The sequence below is a fragment of the Pomacea canaliculata genome, linkage group LG3 (assembly GCF_003073045.1).
Source record: "Pomacea canaliculata isolate SZHN2017 linkage group LG3, ASM307304v1, whole genome shotgun sequence".
Lineage (NCBI taxonomy): Eukaryota > Metazoa > Mollusca > Gastropoda > Architaenioglossa > Ampullariidae > Pomacea > Pomacea canaliculata.
Window position 1 is genome coordinate 24,894,036 of NC_037592.1, and position 18,059 is coordinate 24,912,094.

Genomic DNA, 18,059 nt, shown 5'->3' on the forward strand with positions numbered 1-18,059 from the left:
ATTTTCTGCCTTGGAAAGTTTGTACAATATTTTAATATATAATAACAAAAGTTAATAAGTTTAAAAGTTGACGGGAATTAATATGTAACACACACAGATGTCCAATTTGTTTAAATTTGATTTAGAGCTGCTGCAGCTAATGAATTAAAATACGATATACATTCATTTCCCCAGCATTATTAGTCCATATTATGCAATCTTTTAACACATTTTTATTTGGGTTATCTTGTTTTAATTATGACAATGGGTTAATGGAGCAAGATCCAGAATTAAAGTGAAAGACATTGACGTAGCCACAGCGGGCAATGTGATTTTTTGATGAATATGGAGGAGTTCCACCCCCTGATCCAGTGCAGGAGTTTGAAGAAATGTCTCCCTCCCAGCTTCCAACAATTGCTTTTAATTCGAAATAGCTGTTTTCAGTTTTTGAACAGTCCATGTCCACATCAATCAACCAGTAATGCTGACCATATCTGAAAAGAAAACATTTGTCAATTTTATTCACATACAAGCTCATACATTTCTCAAGCAGATTATTTTTACGGCAGCCTTACAGTTTTGCTTTGTTTCTGTGTTTCATATTGTTTCTGGTTCTTTAACAAAAAAATTTTTTTTTGCAGTTTTTTCACCAGATATACCTCATGTCTTTGTCTCCAACAAGTTGTCCAGTTAAACAAAAACCAAGAAACATGAAAGCCTGACAGGACAATAGAATAGCAGGACAACTGACGTGTTGAACTGGCTGTAGCCAGCGTTGGAGCGGTCATTTGTTGTCCAGACGGCAGGAGTGCCATCAGCCGGCTTTCCCTGGTAACTCCCTTGACCACTCTCGGCGCCATACCAGTCTAGATAGTTATCACCCTGGCTCCAAGCGTTGATGTTGTTGAAGTGCGGGTTGTTGTCGTACTTGCGGTGCTTGATCGGGATGGCGCACGCGCTGCTGCCTGCGTCGCTGGTGCAGCCTGCGGCAGAAAAGAGACATCTCTTGAGAATCTATGGTAAATCTATTTGTCTGTTTGCTTTTGGTTTCTTATAATTATAGTTGCTTATTGCGCCGACTTTTTTGCACGAGGATCTGCACGATTGATTCTACCAGAACGGTGCGTGTGGTCGATGCCGCCCCTGATGAAGAGGTCCTGGCCTGGAGAAGTCTGTTTCTCGATCAGTATAACGGTCCGTCGCCAGCTATCAGAGCCGTAGTTCACCGTAGTCTGTGGCACATTCTGAGGAGCGGAAGTGACAGAACCTCCAGAGCCTGTAGACGTTGAAGGACCTCCTGAAAAGGATCTTCAAATTTGAGCAAAACTAGATTTTCTTTAAAAACAAATTAAACTAGACAGAACAAAAGAAGAGAATTATCACCTCCCCCCAAAAAAACAAACAAACAACAAAACAATACAAACCCAACAACAACAAACTAACCAGAATAATAATAAAGACAACAGGAACATTAATAATCAAAAAGGGTTAAATAATATTACTTCATTCATTTTTGGAATGTCAAACCATCCGGTGTTCTGCGGACCACATTAAACGGTGTTGCAGTTTCTTTGTTTCTAAAATTCCAGTCAAAAGTAAGCAAACACACTGTATGTATGCCCCATTCAGATATCTTTGACAGATACATTGCAGCTGCTTTTGAGTTTCACTCTCAACATTTACAACAGGTTTTAGCCATGCACACTCAACACTGGAGATTTGACACTAGCAATGACAGTGCGTTATCTCTAAGAAACAACGAACATTCGGGGAAAGCAGCTTAAAAAAAGGGGGAGGGGTTAAATTTTAAATTCGAACAGCAGAAGTTCCTAACATGGAACGATGCACACAGTACACCACGACACTCATCCAAATGAGCAGTCAAAGGTCATGCACGCCTCGCCAAGAAAGATTATTATTTTTCGTACCGACGACAAAAGCAACCACAGGATCTTTGTCGCTCTCAGGCTGAAGATGGGCGTTGCCGCCTCCATCGACAGTAACCTTCACCCTGCAGTCACTTATAAGATCGCAATACTGGCCAGCGGGTAATCCAGTTTTGAATGTATGGGAGAATCTCTGCTTGCCCATAGCAAAGAAACCCTGCAGGAAACATTTTGAGCATCTGTTAAAAGTTTTGCCACGAAAACGCAAAGCTTTCTTGATGAACGAAGGAAATCGCATTTGAGGCTGTCTGATTCTCTTGCACTGTATTAGTTTCTGCGCATCATACATCAGTAAGTATATACGTATTTGCGTATTTGCATAGATGATGGACTGCGTGCTTGATATGTTTGCAAGCATCTGTGCATTTCATATGTATGAGCTATTCATGAAAAGTTTCTTTTTGTGCCCCTCTTTCTGAACCTCAGATTCTCTGCATATTTGGAAAAAAAATTGCATTGTGATTGTATCGCTTCTCTTTGCATCTGCACCATGTACATTTTTTTTCTTACCTTATTCCCACGCGCGAAGCCTACAACATCGCCTTGCTGTTGGTAATTTGTGACGCTAGTTCCGGCGACCGCGTTTCTGAAGGCCGCCATGTTGCCGATGGATGGCCATCGGTGTTCGCACACCCATCCACCCCCGCAGCTGCCGTCGGAGTTGATGGGGACATCGGCCGTGGTGTAGTCGCTGTTGTGTGGTGGGCCCTGATCCGAGTTGTCCCGAAGAAATACGAGCTCATTACTCTGGGTTGAAAAACAAAACGTTTCTTTTCAGTGGACATTCTTATTTCTTCCCATATATATTTTTTAAATTTCGGCCTGTTGAGCGCACCCGTATATAAGCCGCACCCACTAATTTTTTTTTTTAGAGTCTCTGCTTTATTCATAAATGAGCCGCACTGGTTTATAAGCATCGTAGGCATTTCGTCTCGCTTTTGGCATGATGAGGGGTGAGATCTGAAAGGTTTAATTGTACGGGGCTTTAATTTAAAAAATGAACAGTTAAGACTAACAAAGTGAACAGTTAACACTTTAACACCGAGCTCCTTGAAAAATTAATGAATGGTAAACACGATATTTTGAGTTACAGAGAAGCTAAGAATAGACGAGGATGCGGTGATCCTGGAATCGCAAAAATTCACAAACAGGCTGCATCGCTGTTGAAGCCGAAAGGTTTAAAACTGAGGAAAAAAGTCGCGGTTTATAACCCGAAATTTACGGTATTTGAAAGTCGATCAGGTAAAAATCATTATGTTTGAAACAGGAAATACATTCTGACTGCGTTTAAAAAATCTATTAAGTAGACCAGAGAGCTGAATAGTATACACCAGTACAAACGTTTGTCAGCAGAATTAGAGCTGTAGCAATTCTTGTCAACTAATTAAGGACCAGGACGCGAAATGGCGATTGGACGCAGGCTCAATTTTTGTAAAGGTTCTAACTTTACTCTGGAGGATTTGAATGTCTTTTTTTAAAAAACAATTTTCGTTTTGCTGAAGCATTGTGTGTGTGCTCGTCCGCATGTACGTCATGAAGCCGTAATTGTCACGTATCTGATAAAGCAGTAGTCGTCACGTACCTGGTAAAGCCATAGTTCCAGGCAAGGGTGAAGGCCACGGCCAGTCTGTACTCGAGGGGCTTCTCGTGGGTCAGGATCTGTCCACCACCGCCGTGCCCACGCTGGTTATCGTGGTTGTCGACAAAGACGAAAGCGTGTGCGTCGTCTGCCATTCCCCAGCCGGGGTCATACACACCGCCCAGTTCCCCAAAGTTGGAGACTCCCTGTCTGATCTTCTGACAGTAACGAAACTCCGTCACTCGGCCCACACTGTAATACTCGTTGACCTGAACAGTAGGCAATGGCAATAAGGGAGACTGAGTGCTTACTGCAGACGCAAGGTCAAAATGAGATCATTAGTCATCTTCCTAGCATAACTCAAAACATTACTGCTTAAACACGGAACATATAAAGTAGTATTTGCGGTCCCCTTCCTCCAAAAGACTCGTTGCTGATGCCAGGCGTTGACAAACAAAGAACTGCACGAGGCACTTATAACAAAAGACATTTTTTTATGATTTATTCATGATTGATGGATATGTGTGTGTGTGTGTCCACAATAAACTATCTCGATATTCATACAAATTGGGAATATTTAAACTTTTTATAATTAATATTTAGATTTATAGTTTAACATACATTGAATTCCCTTATTTGGTTCCACTTCTTACAGAAATACTAACATATCTTCACGTCTGAATATAGAATTTCATTTTAACTGTTCCATGCTTATCGTTGTAATAATTAAAAAAACCTGCAGTTAATCAGCGAAACTTCTGAGATCGTAAGCGTTTTTAGCTTCACCCTTTTACGATTATTTTACCTTAATTGCTCCGTCGTTCTGGTCGATGACCTCGTGGTAGTAGAAAGGTTTGCCGCCAAACTGAGTGTCTTTGGTTCCAGCCTGAATGGCAGCGATGTCCTGTGGCCACATGTGTTTAGAAGCGTCCACTCGGAAACCAGCCACACCCAGATCTATCAGGTGATTGTAGTACTCGATAATCTTTTTCCTAACGTAGTCCTGACTCTGTGAAGATAAAAGAGGTGTTTATAAAGTAAGACACGTGACAAAGAAAACGCGCTCTGGTACACAGGCAAAGTGGTTAATAAATAATGTAAAATGTATTTGTCCCTCCCTCGTCGCTACTCAGAGCCAGAAAGCAGGCCACACCTGGTCCAGGTCGCTGAGACTGAGCAGGTAGCAGTTGCGGACGTTGTTGGGGTCGCCGTAGTTGTTGACATGACCGTCACCAGACGGACACTTGCTGCGTGGGTTGAAGTTCTGAGCGCTGTAGGGTACCCCCGGGTAACTGAGCGAAGGTCCGTCAAAGGATGTACCGCCAGATCCTTGACCTTTATTCTCGGTTCCGCTCATGTGATTGACGACAGAGTCGACGAAAATCCTTTCAGAACATCACGAGACGGAGGGTCAGAAGTTCGGAGATAATTAAATTCAAGTAGTATATAGAAAAACAATGCTATACTCATGAAATAAATTTTTAGTCTTTGTCATCTTTATGTTTAGTGACTGAAACGCTGCCCTTGCTTGGAGACAATAGTTTAACTTTCAGCAAGAGCACGATTGAGCATGATCGAGACTTTCAGTAAAATTGGAACTGTACAATTTTTGGACAGTCGCATTTAAAAAAATCATTTAAAAATTTACTATTCATTCTATGATTTAAGTGTGGAATCTCCTGTAAAAGAAATGCACGCCAAGTCGCCATAAAGCTGTGCTTTTGTCTTCAAACATACCGGAACATCTACACATACCTAACGCCTACAGCATTACAGCGTTTGGCCATGTCCGCAAACTGTTCTTCGTTACCAGACCTGGACACCAGCTTGTAGCTGACTGGCTGATACCGCTGCCACCAGGGGTAGGGAGGGCTTTTGATTACCACGTGCTCCATTGGTGGTGATACCTACCCGAGATATGATGAAAAAAAAAAACCGTGCATAGCCTTTATCATCTTGTCCGTCCTGCATGTTATCCATACAGAACACAGTCTCGAAATCTAAGGGAATGCGTTTTTATTCCAAACGTAGTCTTGAGAAAGGAGGATAATAACTTTTCTAAGTTTAAAATTAAGAAACTAGTGGAGGTTACTTCCTCTCCGATACTTGAAAGCTTTTAAGTTCTTTCCACGAACTTGTATTACTGGACTGCTGACAGACGAACTACTAAAACGAGGCAGGTGTGTACATATCTTCCGGTTTAGTTACATTTATTGTTAAGGCTCGCCAGGACTAACAGCGGAGAACTTCGCAAGAGGCTAAGCGTTGGTCTCGGCAGACAGACAGTCCACCTATACACGTCCGTGGTTCTTTCCGAAGCTAAAGTAAAGATAATCTGAAATTGGTGTTCGATTTTTTTTTTTTTTTTGTGGTATAATTGAAAATAGACGGTGACATAGCCGTGTATCAGGTGATAGAAGCAAGCAGCCTTACCTGCACACCACAATACCCCTTGGGCCCTAAGTAACGCTCGCATTCCGCCGCAATGTCAGTCCATTTCCATTCAAAAAGATGCACTATCACCTGCTTGCCGTTACAGTGGGGATCCAGGTACTCTGCTTTACTCAGCTCTTAACACAGAAGAAGCTAACAGTAAAATTCCTGAACACAAAATGTCGCTGCAGAATAGAACTCTCTCTCTCTCTCTTTCACATACAACTTTCACAAAGGTAAAAATGAAAAAAAATGAACGACATTTACAATACTTTCTGTGTAAGAATTTATCCAAATACACAAAGATTTGAAAAAAATGAACCGCGAAAACCATCACCGCGTGTAGATATTTATTGTGTCATATCGCCGCATTTTATATCTGATTTGTTTGGAAACAGCTGTTTGATGTGAACAACAAACAGTTTCTTCGTAGGTCAGGTGGTATTTAAAGAGTTAACAGTCTGGGTTTCTACTTAGAATACCATTAGATTACAAGGCTAAACAACAGATAAAAGAGCTCTCTTTAAATACATATCTGTGTCAATGTGCAGGAAAAGTAGATTTTGCACAGAACAGCGATTGAGATTAATTTAGTGAACGAAATATGCAGGACCATGTGGGGGAAAAAACCGTGGCCGTGCCCTTATGCATTGATGTGTAAACTCTGAAAACTATAAAGTATAAAATACTATAAATCATCTAGTGCGATGTCTTCAGATTTTTAGTTTTTATTCTTCTCAAACTTCTACAATCGAAGGGCAGAGCACACCTGACAGCCAGTCCAAGTATTGATCTCCTTTCACCGGATAAATTTTGTTTTTTAACGTGCTCATTTTTACTGTGATTCCTGACACCTGTTGTGTACAGTAGCACTGTAGCAGACTAGAGTCACAAACACTATGACAGCTTGATTCTGCCATAACAATGATTTTCCTTGTCTAGATTTTGTTAAACTTTGACACAATTCGGATTTTATACCAGGCCCGTAAACTGGTTTTGCTTCATATTTTCGATAAAATCAAAGGACTTAAAAGTTTCTGAGCCTGACACATTTCTCAATCACACAAGTACAGGCTTTATTTTTATATTTCAACCCTAGCCCTTTAACAGTTAAAGATTAAGTGCTTGATTAATGAAACCATACCATTTAAATATTAACATTCGTCCCAAATACACGGCAGGGAGCGTGGGGGAGGCTAACACAGACGGTGTAATACTAGTCGCACTCTTGAGATGCACAAAGTACAATAGCTTACCTAGCCAAGAAGCAAGCAGAAACACATAGACTATGACAGCCGACATGCTGATAAGACTTCTACTCAGCAAGCCTGCATGTGGACGGTCTACATTCTTATACCATCTCTAATATCATCAAATTAAAAAATACTTTTACCTACAGATAAGAACACACTTCATTTCATTGTGTCCTTCAGTGGCCACGTTTGTACCTTTACACGTAAGCTTTGCTCCATTGTTTTGTCAAATCATTATTTACATTTTCTGTTAGTACAAAAGGTCTCAGCAAGTGGGACGACCAAAAAGTTTACAAATATGTAAACAAATAAGAGCGGCGAACGCATGCACACACACACACACGCACGCATATAGCTATGAAGGGAAGGAAAGGTTACGTTCTAAAAATTAAGAGGAACTCCGTGTTTAAAATATTAAAGTATTGAGCAGAAAACGCAAGGATTGCCCAGCTACCAGTTGGTATGAAAGGTTGGATGAGCTAGGAACAGGTGGACAAAATCTAGTGCCTCCGTTATCTCGACAAACAGGCGCCACACCTTTCAAGACTTGAAAGAGCACAGATTATTGAGAGAGGGTGCACTATGTTACACGGTGCTTGGCAAATGCGTTTTTCTTGAAACTGTTACTGAAACAGTATTGCATAACTGTGTGCTATACACCACAACGTGTTTCACAGACTTGTTTGACAGACTATTTCTCTCGTGTTTTGGCTTTACAGTATGCTATCAGGCATGGAAAATAACTGAGGGCACGTCTTATTTTGAGAAAATAGCAGGAAGAACGAATGTTAGTTAAAAAAAGTGGATAAGAAATGACAAATCAAGGATTTCCCCAAGACCTGATGAAGAAAGGACGAAACAAAAGGTGGAAATACAACGAAGAGCTTTATACTAACACGTTAACATTGAGAACAAAGAAAGAAAATGGAAACATGGAACCGTGGTAATCTTTTCCTATAGCAATCTTTAGCCTGATTAAGACGTGAAGGTCGCCGAGCTATTTTTGATCGCTCACTCAGTGGCAGGGGGCAAGGGGGCAGCCGCCTCCCTAAAAAAGATACTGAGGAGACAAGAATATCTCCCCCGGCCCAGTACTTATTGTTGATAAAGTACAAAAGAAGGGTAGATGAGCCGAGAGAGAGAGATGAAAATCATTTTCTTTTATAAGGGTAACAAGACGCAAACGTTATGCTTTTTAAAATATCTAGCTATGATTTAATAAAAGGAAAAAGACTATAAAACGACGACATTAAAGAAGACGCTGGGTTTTCGTCACACTGACTTACAAACCTTGAATGTGATCAGTGTGATTATACAGTTGATCTAACTCTAAGTATTACATGATTTCTTGTGATTGCGATAACCGATTGCCGGGTGAGTCCTTTTTCAGCGAGTTTTGTTTCTTGTTGAGTGTTGCTATGCGCTTAAAACTGAAAGCAGCGTCCGTTGTGATGCTACCAGCGTGTGTATGGCTGCACCCACGCACCTCCTGTTTTTGTAATGTTCGAGTGCGACACTGTCAGCATAGAGTTTGCCCCTCCCCCTCCCGACAAAACTGACCATCTTCTTACGTCACTGTCACTGTCTCACACACACTATTGTTGGTCCAAAAACGATTAACAATAATATAGAAAATACGAAGGCACCGTTTCCATTGTCTTGAGCAGTATATGTGAACGTGAATTTTAAGGACGTCGAGTCCTCTGGACGGCGTGTCAGTGGTTCATGTGCCCAGCAACTGTCGTCTAAATTGTGAGTAACGCTTCGTGCTTGGTCAGTCGACCCTGTGAGTTCGTGTCACAAAACAGTTCTTTTGCCTTTCAGGTCCTGATTATTTCAGAAAGAAAACCTCTACTGATATATTTAGTACGGTGTCAGTCATACTTTGAGAGACTTTCCGTGTTTCACGGTTTTACAGAAAATATTTGGTTGGATTTTGCGGTTTGCACCAACCAGTCAATGTCACGATATATTTTTTTTTGGTTTTGTTTTCAGCGACGAAGAAAGCCCGTTTCATGGACATAATGGGAGTGTAGGTCTGCGATTAGATACGCCGTTACAAAAGTTCACATAGTGTCACAGTAGACAAAGAACTAAGATATTGCACTTTATTTGTGCCCCCTCTTTTTTGCCCCAGTCACTGAACTAGCAAATTCTCTAAAACGTATGTTCAATCTTCCAGATAACGGTTTGGGCAGTCTGAACTTTACCAGGCACCAGATATAAGAGCCGCCAGTCGTATATCTCTACCTACCACAATGCCGAGTTTCACAGAAAGGATTCTGTTTCTAATCTTTATAGGCATTGGTAAGTATTGGCCTATTTGCTCTGACTCAAGCGAACGGTAAACAACATTTTTGAGAGAACGCCTTCTTTGAAAGGTCTCATTCGTTATCTTGGTGTAAATTTCAAATCACACATAGAGTTGATCCGATTTAAATATTTTTCAGCCATGTTACTGACCAGTTTAAGAGAAAATGTCAGATAAAGGAGATGTAACTTTTTTTTCCTGAGAATAAATTAGTAAGGGTGTCATTATGTGATGATGATTACAAAAAAATTAAGAAAGACTAAACATGTTATGACTCATTAAATCTTGGGGTTCTGTGTGATGTCAGTGCTCTGTAAGGGTGAGTACCTGGATCCCCACTGTAATGGCAAACAGGTGATTGTGCATCTCTTTGAATGGAAATGGTCGGAAATCGCGAAGGAATGCGAGCGATTTCTGGGGCCATGGGGATTTTGTGGTGTGCAGGTGAGGACAAACATTCTTAACTTTGGCGTTGAGTGCTCGCGAATAGTGAGAGCTACTCGTTAGACCACTTTCTGACTCTCAAGAATAACGTAAGCTTTGTCGAGTTCTAGAACTTTCACCTGGAAATCCTTCAGTAAATCGTTTTTTTCTCAACATCTCAAGTTCCTGACCAAGCCACTAATGAGACCTGAACATAAACATAACTCACATTATAATACTCAGAACGGAAGTACGATTCCTAAAGGATTTTATACGACAGTGACTGTTCCCAGCAAATGCATCTTTATTAGGCTTGCTCGTAAGTCACGTGACAGCATTTGCAAGGGACATCTTTTGAAGAACATTCAGTAGCTCAGTCATATATGAAACATCTAATCTTTCAATGTATTTCCAGAAAAATGCACGCGCTATAGCAGCGTTTTGATTTCATTGGTCATAACGTGCATGGCGTTCGCTTTCTATCTGTTAGCTATCCCCTCCCATGGAGCACGTGGTAATCACAAGCCCTCCCTACCCCTGGTGGCAGCGGTATCAGCCAGTCAGCTACAAGCTGGTGTCCAGGTCTGGTAACGAAGAACAGTTTGCGGACATGGCCAAACGCTGTAATGCTGTGGGCGTTAGGTATGTGTAGATGTTCCGAGTTTCAGTCACTAAACATAACGATGACAAACACTAAAACTTATTTCATGATCATAGCATTGTTTTTCTATATACGACTTGTATTTAATTATCTCCCAACTTCTGACTACGCCTTGTAATGTTCTAAAAGGATTTTCGTCGACTCTGTCGTCAATCACATGAGCGGAACCGAGAATAAAGGTCAAGGATCTGGCGGTACATCCTTTGACGGACCTTCGCTCAGTTACCCGGGGGTACCCTACAGTGCTCAGAACTTCAACCCACGCAGCAAGTGTCCGTCTGGTGACGGTCATGTCAACAACTACGGCGACCCCAACAACGTCCGCAACTGCTACCTGCTCAGTCTCAGCGACCTGGATCAGGTGTGGCCTGCTTTTTGGCTCTGAGTAGTGACGAGGGAGGGACAAGTACATAATTACATTTGTAATTAGAATTACTTTGTTTATGTACCAGAGTCGCGTTTCTGAGTGCGGTTTCATTGTCACGTGACCTAGTTTATAAGCACCCCTTTTATCTTCACAGAGTCAGGACTACGTTAGGAAAAAGATTATCGAGTACTACAACCACTTGATAGATCTGGGTGTGGCTGGTTTCCGAGTTGACGCTTCTAAGCACATGTGGCCACAGGACATCGCTGCCATTCAGGCTGGAACCAAAGACACCCAGTTTGGCGGCAAACCTTTCTACTACCACGAGGTCATCGACCAGAACGACGGAGCAATTAAGGTAAAGGTCCCAGCGGTAATCAAAAATCTAGTGTTTCTTCAAAGTGCCTTTCCAACAAATGAAAATTACCTCGGCTGTTGGAATTAATAATTAAATTACTGGAGAAAAGATTGCTTGCTTCTTGTCTCATTTTAGCGTTATGCATAAATTGCCTTTTCCTCCCTTGGTGTTGAAGGTCAACGAGTATTACAGTCTGGGCCGAGTGACGGAGTTTCGTTACTGTCAGAAGATCAAGATGGGTATCGAGAACTTTGGGGAGCTAGGAGGTGTCTATGACCCCGGCTGGGGAATGGCAGACGACGACCACGCTTTCGTCTTTGTCGACAACCACGACAACCAGCGTGGGCACGGCGGTGGCGGACAGATCCTGACCCACGAGAAGCCCCTGGAGTACAGACTGGCCGTGGCCTTCACCCTTGCTTGGAAATACGGCTTTACCAGGTACGTGATGGCTACGGCTTTGCAATGAACGTGATAAGTACGATTTTACGAGGTACGTGATGACTGCTGAGGTTCTTAAGCTAAATTACTCATGGGCAACAACAACGACGACGACGACGACTAGGCACGTGTAGGTATGGAAAAAGTCGCCTTTGTAGGCCAGCTGCTGATCAAAGATTCAACTGTTTGTGTGTTTGTTTATCAGAGTGATGAGCTCCTATAGCTTTGGCGACAATTCTGATCAAGGCCCGCCACACAACAGCGACTACAGCACTGCTGACGTGCCCATCAACTCCGACGGCAGCTGCGGGGGAGGGTGGGTGTGCGAACACCGATGGCCCTCCATCAGGGGGATGGCACTCTTCCGAAACGCCGTTGCGGGAACGGAAGTGCGAAACTACTACAACCAGGGAGACGTCGTGGCCTTTACTCGAGGGAATAAGGTATGTTGTTTTACTGAATCTAAATATTTTAAATAAAGAAGAATCTTGTTCCGCACTTATAAAATAAGTATTTTGATATATTTTAACAGCAGCAACAATAAAATTTACATTCTTATAAAATTATAAAAACTGAAATCGCATCTGAAATGCAATAAAAAAATGTTGGTTATGGCATTTTGCAATGGTCATCTACAAACTCTGCCTTTTATTTCAGGGATTTTTCATCATGGGCAAGAGAGGCTTTGACCAGCAGGTTCAGACGGGTCTGTCGGCCGGTCAGTACTGCGATCTCATCAGCAACTGTCAGCAGAAGATCACAGTTGACGGGAGCGGCAACGCACGTGTACGGCCGTACAGTAATTCCGACCCCGTCGTCGCCATCATACAAGGTAATTGGTGACTGTTGCTAGACCGGCACTTCGAAAGTTTCAGTGAATCTCATTCATGGGAAAATAGACTGTATTTCCGTGCCAAAGGGGAGATTTTAACCCAACGCACTTACCGTGAAAGATGTAAATATGCTGGGTAACTTTGTACGTGACGGGGGCACAAAAATTCAAACCCCCTTTTCACTGGGTTAGGGTTCGGAAGCAAGATGGGTAAAACTGAAAGCAGTGAGCTTAGATCTACACATATCGCTATTTTGGAGGTCATGCGGAAATAAATAAACAAGAGAAAAAAAGGATACGACATATAAGGTAAAACAATGACCATAGGTGCAAGATCCAGTTACTGTCTCAGTCTTGAAAGCATTAACACTATTTTCAGTATTTGTGCTAACGAATAATTCAAACAGAAACAAAGTTAATGTTCACATTCACTGCTTTGCAGGGGGTCCGACTGGTCCCATTCAAGAAGGAAGCGTTGGAACAAGTTCCGGAGGGAACCAGGGGTCATCTGGAACTGCTACAACCGCCAGCCCCGCTGTAGTTACGACTCCGAAGGCAACGTCCACACCAGGTATCACATTTCACGAAAATTTTGTCCGTTTCTATAAAATTCACTTCATTCGAACTTCACTGGACTATTTCAGCGCTTGCATAAATCAAAATGGAAACCATTGTTCTTTCTTCGTGTTTCTTCCTAAAAATTTAGGTTGAAGGCTAAGCCCATCCAGATAATACTAAGGACCTCTTATCGTTATCCACTAGAGCCTTGTGAAGACAAATATACAGACGACTGCAGCGAGTTCGAGGGTCAGTGTGACAATGAGTTTGTTGGCCGAATTTGTCCTAAATACTGTGGCAAATGTCAACTGCGTAAGTACCAGAAAGACGTAGGTCTCTTACAGTATTTGTTTGCATACCATTCCCAGTAAATGTAGTTTGGAAACTACGTTTAATCCTGCCTTTAATATCCAAGGTCAGTGAGTACTCAAAGGCAGTACTTTTTTTTCAAAAAGAAAGCTGGCTGAATGTTAGAATCGAGCTTATTTTGGCTTTCCTTTTGTATAAGCCATGTTTAAATAAACTATTTACATATCTATCTGAACCAATCAGCAGTTAATATAACAACTCTGACATGCTTTTACCCCCCAAGGCAATTATTTCCCTTTCCCACTATCAGACGAACTCATTAAAATAAAAGTAAGAAAGAAAATTTACCTTGGTCAACCAGCTTACAGACACCACTCAGCAGTCATCATTGTCTTCAAGATTTTACAGAAACGCCTTGCTGTTTTGTCTAAGAGTTGGGAAAGAAATGTAATGAGCAATCTACTAAATTAATTTCAGCCTTCTTTCTGACGGTAGTTTGGTTTTCGAGCGCATAAAAAATTCCTGCTAGCAGTTGTAGAATTCAAGAGGTTTTGCCACCTATGACATGGAAATCTTAAATAACCTAAATATTGTTTCAAATGTTTATGGAGAGTCTGTATCGATGAAAGGACGCAAAAACTCGATAAACTGTCTATTAAAGAAGAAGCGAGAGAGCGCGAGCGAGAGAAGGTAGGATGGCTAAAATTTAACGTATAAATTGTCAGTTATTTATCATCAATCAGAACTTATAAATCGATCGGCAAGAAGAATGCATTAAAACAGCATTAATTTAATATCAGAACACTCAAATTCGCAAGCATGGGAAGGGATTAAGACTTTTTTTAGTCTATAAATTACTAAAATACGCATCATACTGATAAATATTCGAAATGCCAGCTAAGGATTTAAGTTCAGTAAGTTGGTCCGGGGATAATTAATTTTTAAACTGAAAACCACAATAGCTTATCAGTGATAAATAATATAAGATTCGTACTGTGTGGAATGACCAAGGCATCTGCAATGTCGTGTTTTCCAGCTCCCCCATGCGAAGACAAGTACACTGGCGACTGTAAAGAGTTCGATGGCCACTGCACGGATCTTATTGTCCAGCACGTCTGCCCCAAGTTCTGCGGCATCTGCACACCCGGTAGGTTAATGTGAACTTAGATAAATAGGTCTTCCTTTTGATTTGTCCATTAAGTTCGCTTTTAACTGGACACAGACTGTCGACTAAGTCAGACATGTTTCTGTGTCTGCCTTTCTCTCTGAAAGGCGCGTTACAGCAGACGACGTTTGACGTCATATTCCAGGCTATTTTTATCCAGTTCACGGGGGTAAAGGTCGAGGCCTTTCCGCTCATTGTAACAACGCCTGACGTCATGCCCATGCCACGTCACGCGTCGTCTGCTTAATTTCAGGCAATTGGTGATTATGATGGTCACCATAAAAACTAATATTACAGTCTTCCAATTCGTTTGCCAGTTTAGCTCCAAATTCTGGTAAGTATCGGGAAAATCATTAATAGTCGCTCTCCGATAGAAAGTTTGCAGGGGACAGGTAACTCGAGAAAAAGCTACGCTAGACATGTCTGCTTCCTCATCTCGTGGCCTCTTGCGAAGATCTGTTAGTCTCGGCCGAGCCGTAACAAGAATGTGAATAAACCGGAAGCTATCTTTTTGTAGTTAATCTGAAATGTGAAAAAACCGGAAGTTTGTGGTCCGAGCTCTAGCTCAGGGGTACGTTCGTGATTCTAGGATATTTTCACTTTCTTTGGTTTCAGCCGCCACCAACGCTCCCGCCACCAGCGCTTCCGCCACTAATACCGTCAGCACCTCTGGATCTGCTTGTGAAAGCGGCTGGTCAACTGCCGGAGCAGATGCCAAAGCAAGTGAGAAACTACAGCAGTTAGACCGACTGGGGCTTAGTCAGCCTTGATATATGCAGCATGTCAGTGATGTAGCATTTTCCTTTGGATAGATTTAAGCAAAACATCCTTCTACACCTGCAGCAAATCCACATGCAGCTTTGAAAAAGACGGTTTGTTTTTCCGTCAGAAACGTTCATGACAAATGCATGATTGTGTTTTACTGTCGACAGTGACATACTGATATTGCGTTTTACTAAATTCCACTGAGGACTTGTGAAATGGTTTTTTACAGCTAATGCCTTAGTGCGTGTGACATTCTGATCCACAGCATCACACCTGGGGACTACACTGATCCCCATTGTGACGGCAAGCAGGTGATTGTTCATCTGTTTTCCTGGAAATGGACTGACATCGCGGCGGAGTGCGAGCGCTTCTTGGGACCGAAGGGATTCTGTGGCGTACAGGTGAGCAAAGCCCTGTTGGCGTGGAAGATATAGTGAAGCTGTGTGATGTGATGTAGTTTGGTACAGTGTGGTGTGGCGAGGTGACAAGTGAGGTCCTGATGTGGTGTGATATGATATGTGTGTGTGTGTCAAGTGGTGGTCTGACGTTTTCTTGAGCAAGATACATCATAACAAAAACAAAACAAAACAAAACAAAATCGTCATCTGTCTTTTACTTGAAGGTTTTTGTTTTACATCACAACTCTACCAGTGCTTTTATCTACCCCGCTAGATATCGCCACCCCAGGAGCATCCCATCGTGACGACACCACGGGATCCTTGGTGGCAGCGGTACCAGCCGGTCAGCTACAAGCTGGTGTCCCGCTCTGGCACTGAGGAGGAGTTTGCTGACATGGTCAGCCGCTGTAACGCAGCTGGTGTCCGGTCAGTTACACATATGTCCATGACGTCAGGTTCTTGGATCTATAAATAGACAACACTATGAGGCAGCTGTTTTAGTTGTTCGCATAGATGTATCATTAAAGTATCCGACAAACGTTATGGTAAAAAGAAAAAGCTCCACTCACTTTAAACAGTTACACAAAAAATTTAGCTTATTTATTTAAAAGCCTCATTTCATTGTCATTTTAACAGAACTTGGCAGCTTCATCGTCTTACGTGATTTAAAGTGTCACAACACATTCACTGTTTATACGTGACTTGAAGACAACACATTTCACTGTTTCTGTGTTTGTTTGTTTTTTCGTGACGTCGTGTACAGCATTTACGCCGACATCGTGATGAACCAAATGACTGGCACAGAGCGCTCAGGCGTGGGGACCGCGGGATCCAAGTTTGACGGCGGCACTCTGGATTTTCCGGAAGTGCCCTACACGTCTACACACTTCAACCCCCGTTCTAAGTGTCCGAGTGGTTCTGGTTCCATTCAGAACTATGGAAACGCAATGGAGGTGCGCAACTGCAACTTACTGACCCTGGCAGACCTCGATCAGGTACGCCATAATGTGACAGTCTTTTCCAAGATCTTTCTCTTTCGTCTCTTTGCAAAATGATTAAACCCGTTTAAGTACCATCTTACTGTAAAGAAATCCGTATTAACGGTGCTTTTGTTAGTTTGTCCTCACTAGGTGAGGAAGGTTTGATTTTTTCCTGTGAATGCATCGTGAACGTGTCCTCACAGAGCCAGGACTACGTGAGAGAAAAGATCGCCGGGTACCTGAACCACATGATAGAACTTGGTGTGGCGGGATTTAGGGTGGACGCTTCCAAGCACATGTGGCCCAAGGATCTCACGGCCATTCAGGGTATGTTGAAGGAAACCAAGTTTGGAGGGAAACCTTTCTTCGCTCACGAGGTCATCGACATGGGAGACGGCGCCATTAGAGTGAGTTGCATTAATTAGATTGAAACACTAGAAAACATGATTAACTCTTTATTAATTGAAAACATTGCAGTGTTTGTGTGTGCGTTTGTTTGTTTGTAAACTATCCTTGACATTTTTGAACACTTTGGAATATTTTAAAGAAAATAACCGAACACAAATACATAGGCACTTATCTATAGCTTGTACTAGTGGGATGTAGAGTTGTTGCACAAGTTTTGGGTACGAAAACAGGGAGACAGGAATGGAGAGAGGAAGAGGGTGAGATTAAATGCCGTTCTTTTCACGTGCAGGCGACGGAGTACACCGACCTGGGCTACGTGACGGAGTTCCGTTACGGTCCCGCTATGACGCGTGCCGTGCAAGACTTTGGGTCCTTCAAGAACGTCGGTGTTGGCGGCGGGATGCTGGACTCAGGCCACGCCCTGGTCTTTGTGGACAACCATGACAACCAGCGGGGTCACGGGGCAGGCGGCAACATGGTGACCTTCCACAGACCGGATGACTATAAGTTAGTTCAGGTAAGTAATTCATGCCACCAGTTGCAATATGATCAGGCTTCCATTTCTGCAGGCTTTGTGGTTGCTCACTTTTATTCTAGTATCAATCGCTGCATAAAAATCGCCATTTTCAAAAAATTAAAAAAGCAGGTAAAATGCATTTTTATGAATGGAATATTCATATTTTTTACACTTAATTATTCCTTACATACAAACATGAACCGTTTTATTTATCCGCAGCAGAGCAAATTAAAATACTTTTGATAGCTCTATCCATGAAAGAGTACCCGCAAGATCTTTCAGTGGACATGCATTGCCAGGAGGCGACCCCTATGACAGTAAGCTGAAGACTTTCTGGACTTTTTCTTTCACTTAGGCCTTCACCATAGCTTGGAAC

General features: G+C 42.3%; 2 protein-coding genes and 1 pseudogene across 4 annotated transcripts; 2 read left to right on the top strand and 1 right to left on the bottom strand.

The window, feature by feature from the left end:
• Positions 1-194: 194 nt before the first annotated feature.
• LOC112559274 lies at positions 195-7,295 on the bottom strand (annotated as a pseudogene).
• LOC112559275 (alpha-amylase-like) lies at positions 2,085-16,194 on the top strand. Of its 3 annotated transcripts, none has more exons than XM_025230384.1 (15): positions 2,085-2,216; positions 9,373-9,497; positions 9,809-9,945; positions 10,415-10,566; positions 10,715-10,946; positions 11,107-11,310; positions 11,486-11,751; positions 11,957-12,194; positions 12,409-12,583; positions 13,026-13,154; positions 13,346-13,453; positions 14,487-14,597; positions 15,231-15,338; positions 15,646-15,781; positions 16,053-16,194. In XM_025230384.1, exons 2-14 carry the CDS (start codon positions 9,449-9,451, stop codon positions 15,693-15,695), a joined length of 1,959 nt encoding a protein of 652 aa, XP_025086169.1. In that variant the 5' UTR covers positions 2,085-2,216; positions 9,373-9,448; the 3' UTR covers positions 15,696-15,781; positions 16,053-16,194. The 3 variants fall into 3 exon arrangements, with proteins under 3 accessions (XP_025086169.1, XP_025086171.1, XP_025086170.1); XM_025230385.1 differs by lacking the exon at positions 2,085-2,216 and adding an exon at positions 8,924-8,942; XM_025230386.1 differs by lacking the exon at positions 13,346-13,453.
• Positions 16,195-16,569: 375 nt separating this feature from the next.
• LOC112559582 (alpha-amylase-like) lies at positions 16,570-17,998 on the top strand. The gene is made up of 4 exons (XM_025230914.1): positions 16,570-16,773; positions 16,962-17,165; positions 17,456-17,683; positions 17,945-17,998. Exons 1-4 carry the CDS (start codon positions 16,570-16,572, stop codon positions 17,996-17,998), a joined length of 690 nt encoding a protein of 229 aa, XP_025086699.1.
• The last annotated feature ends 61 nt before the right edge of the window (positions 17,999-18,059 follow it).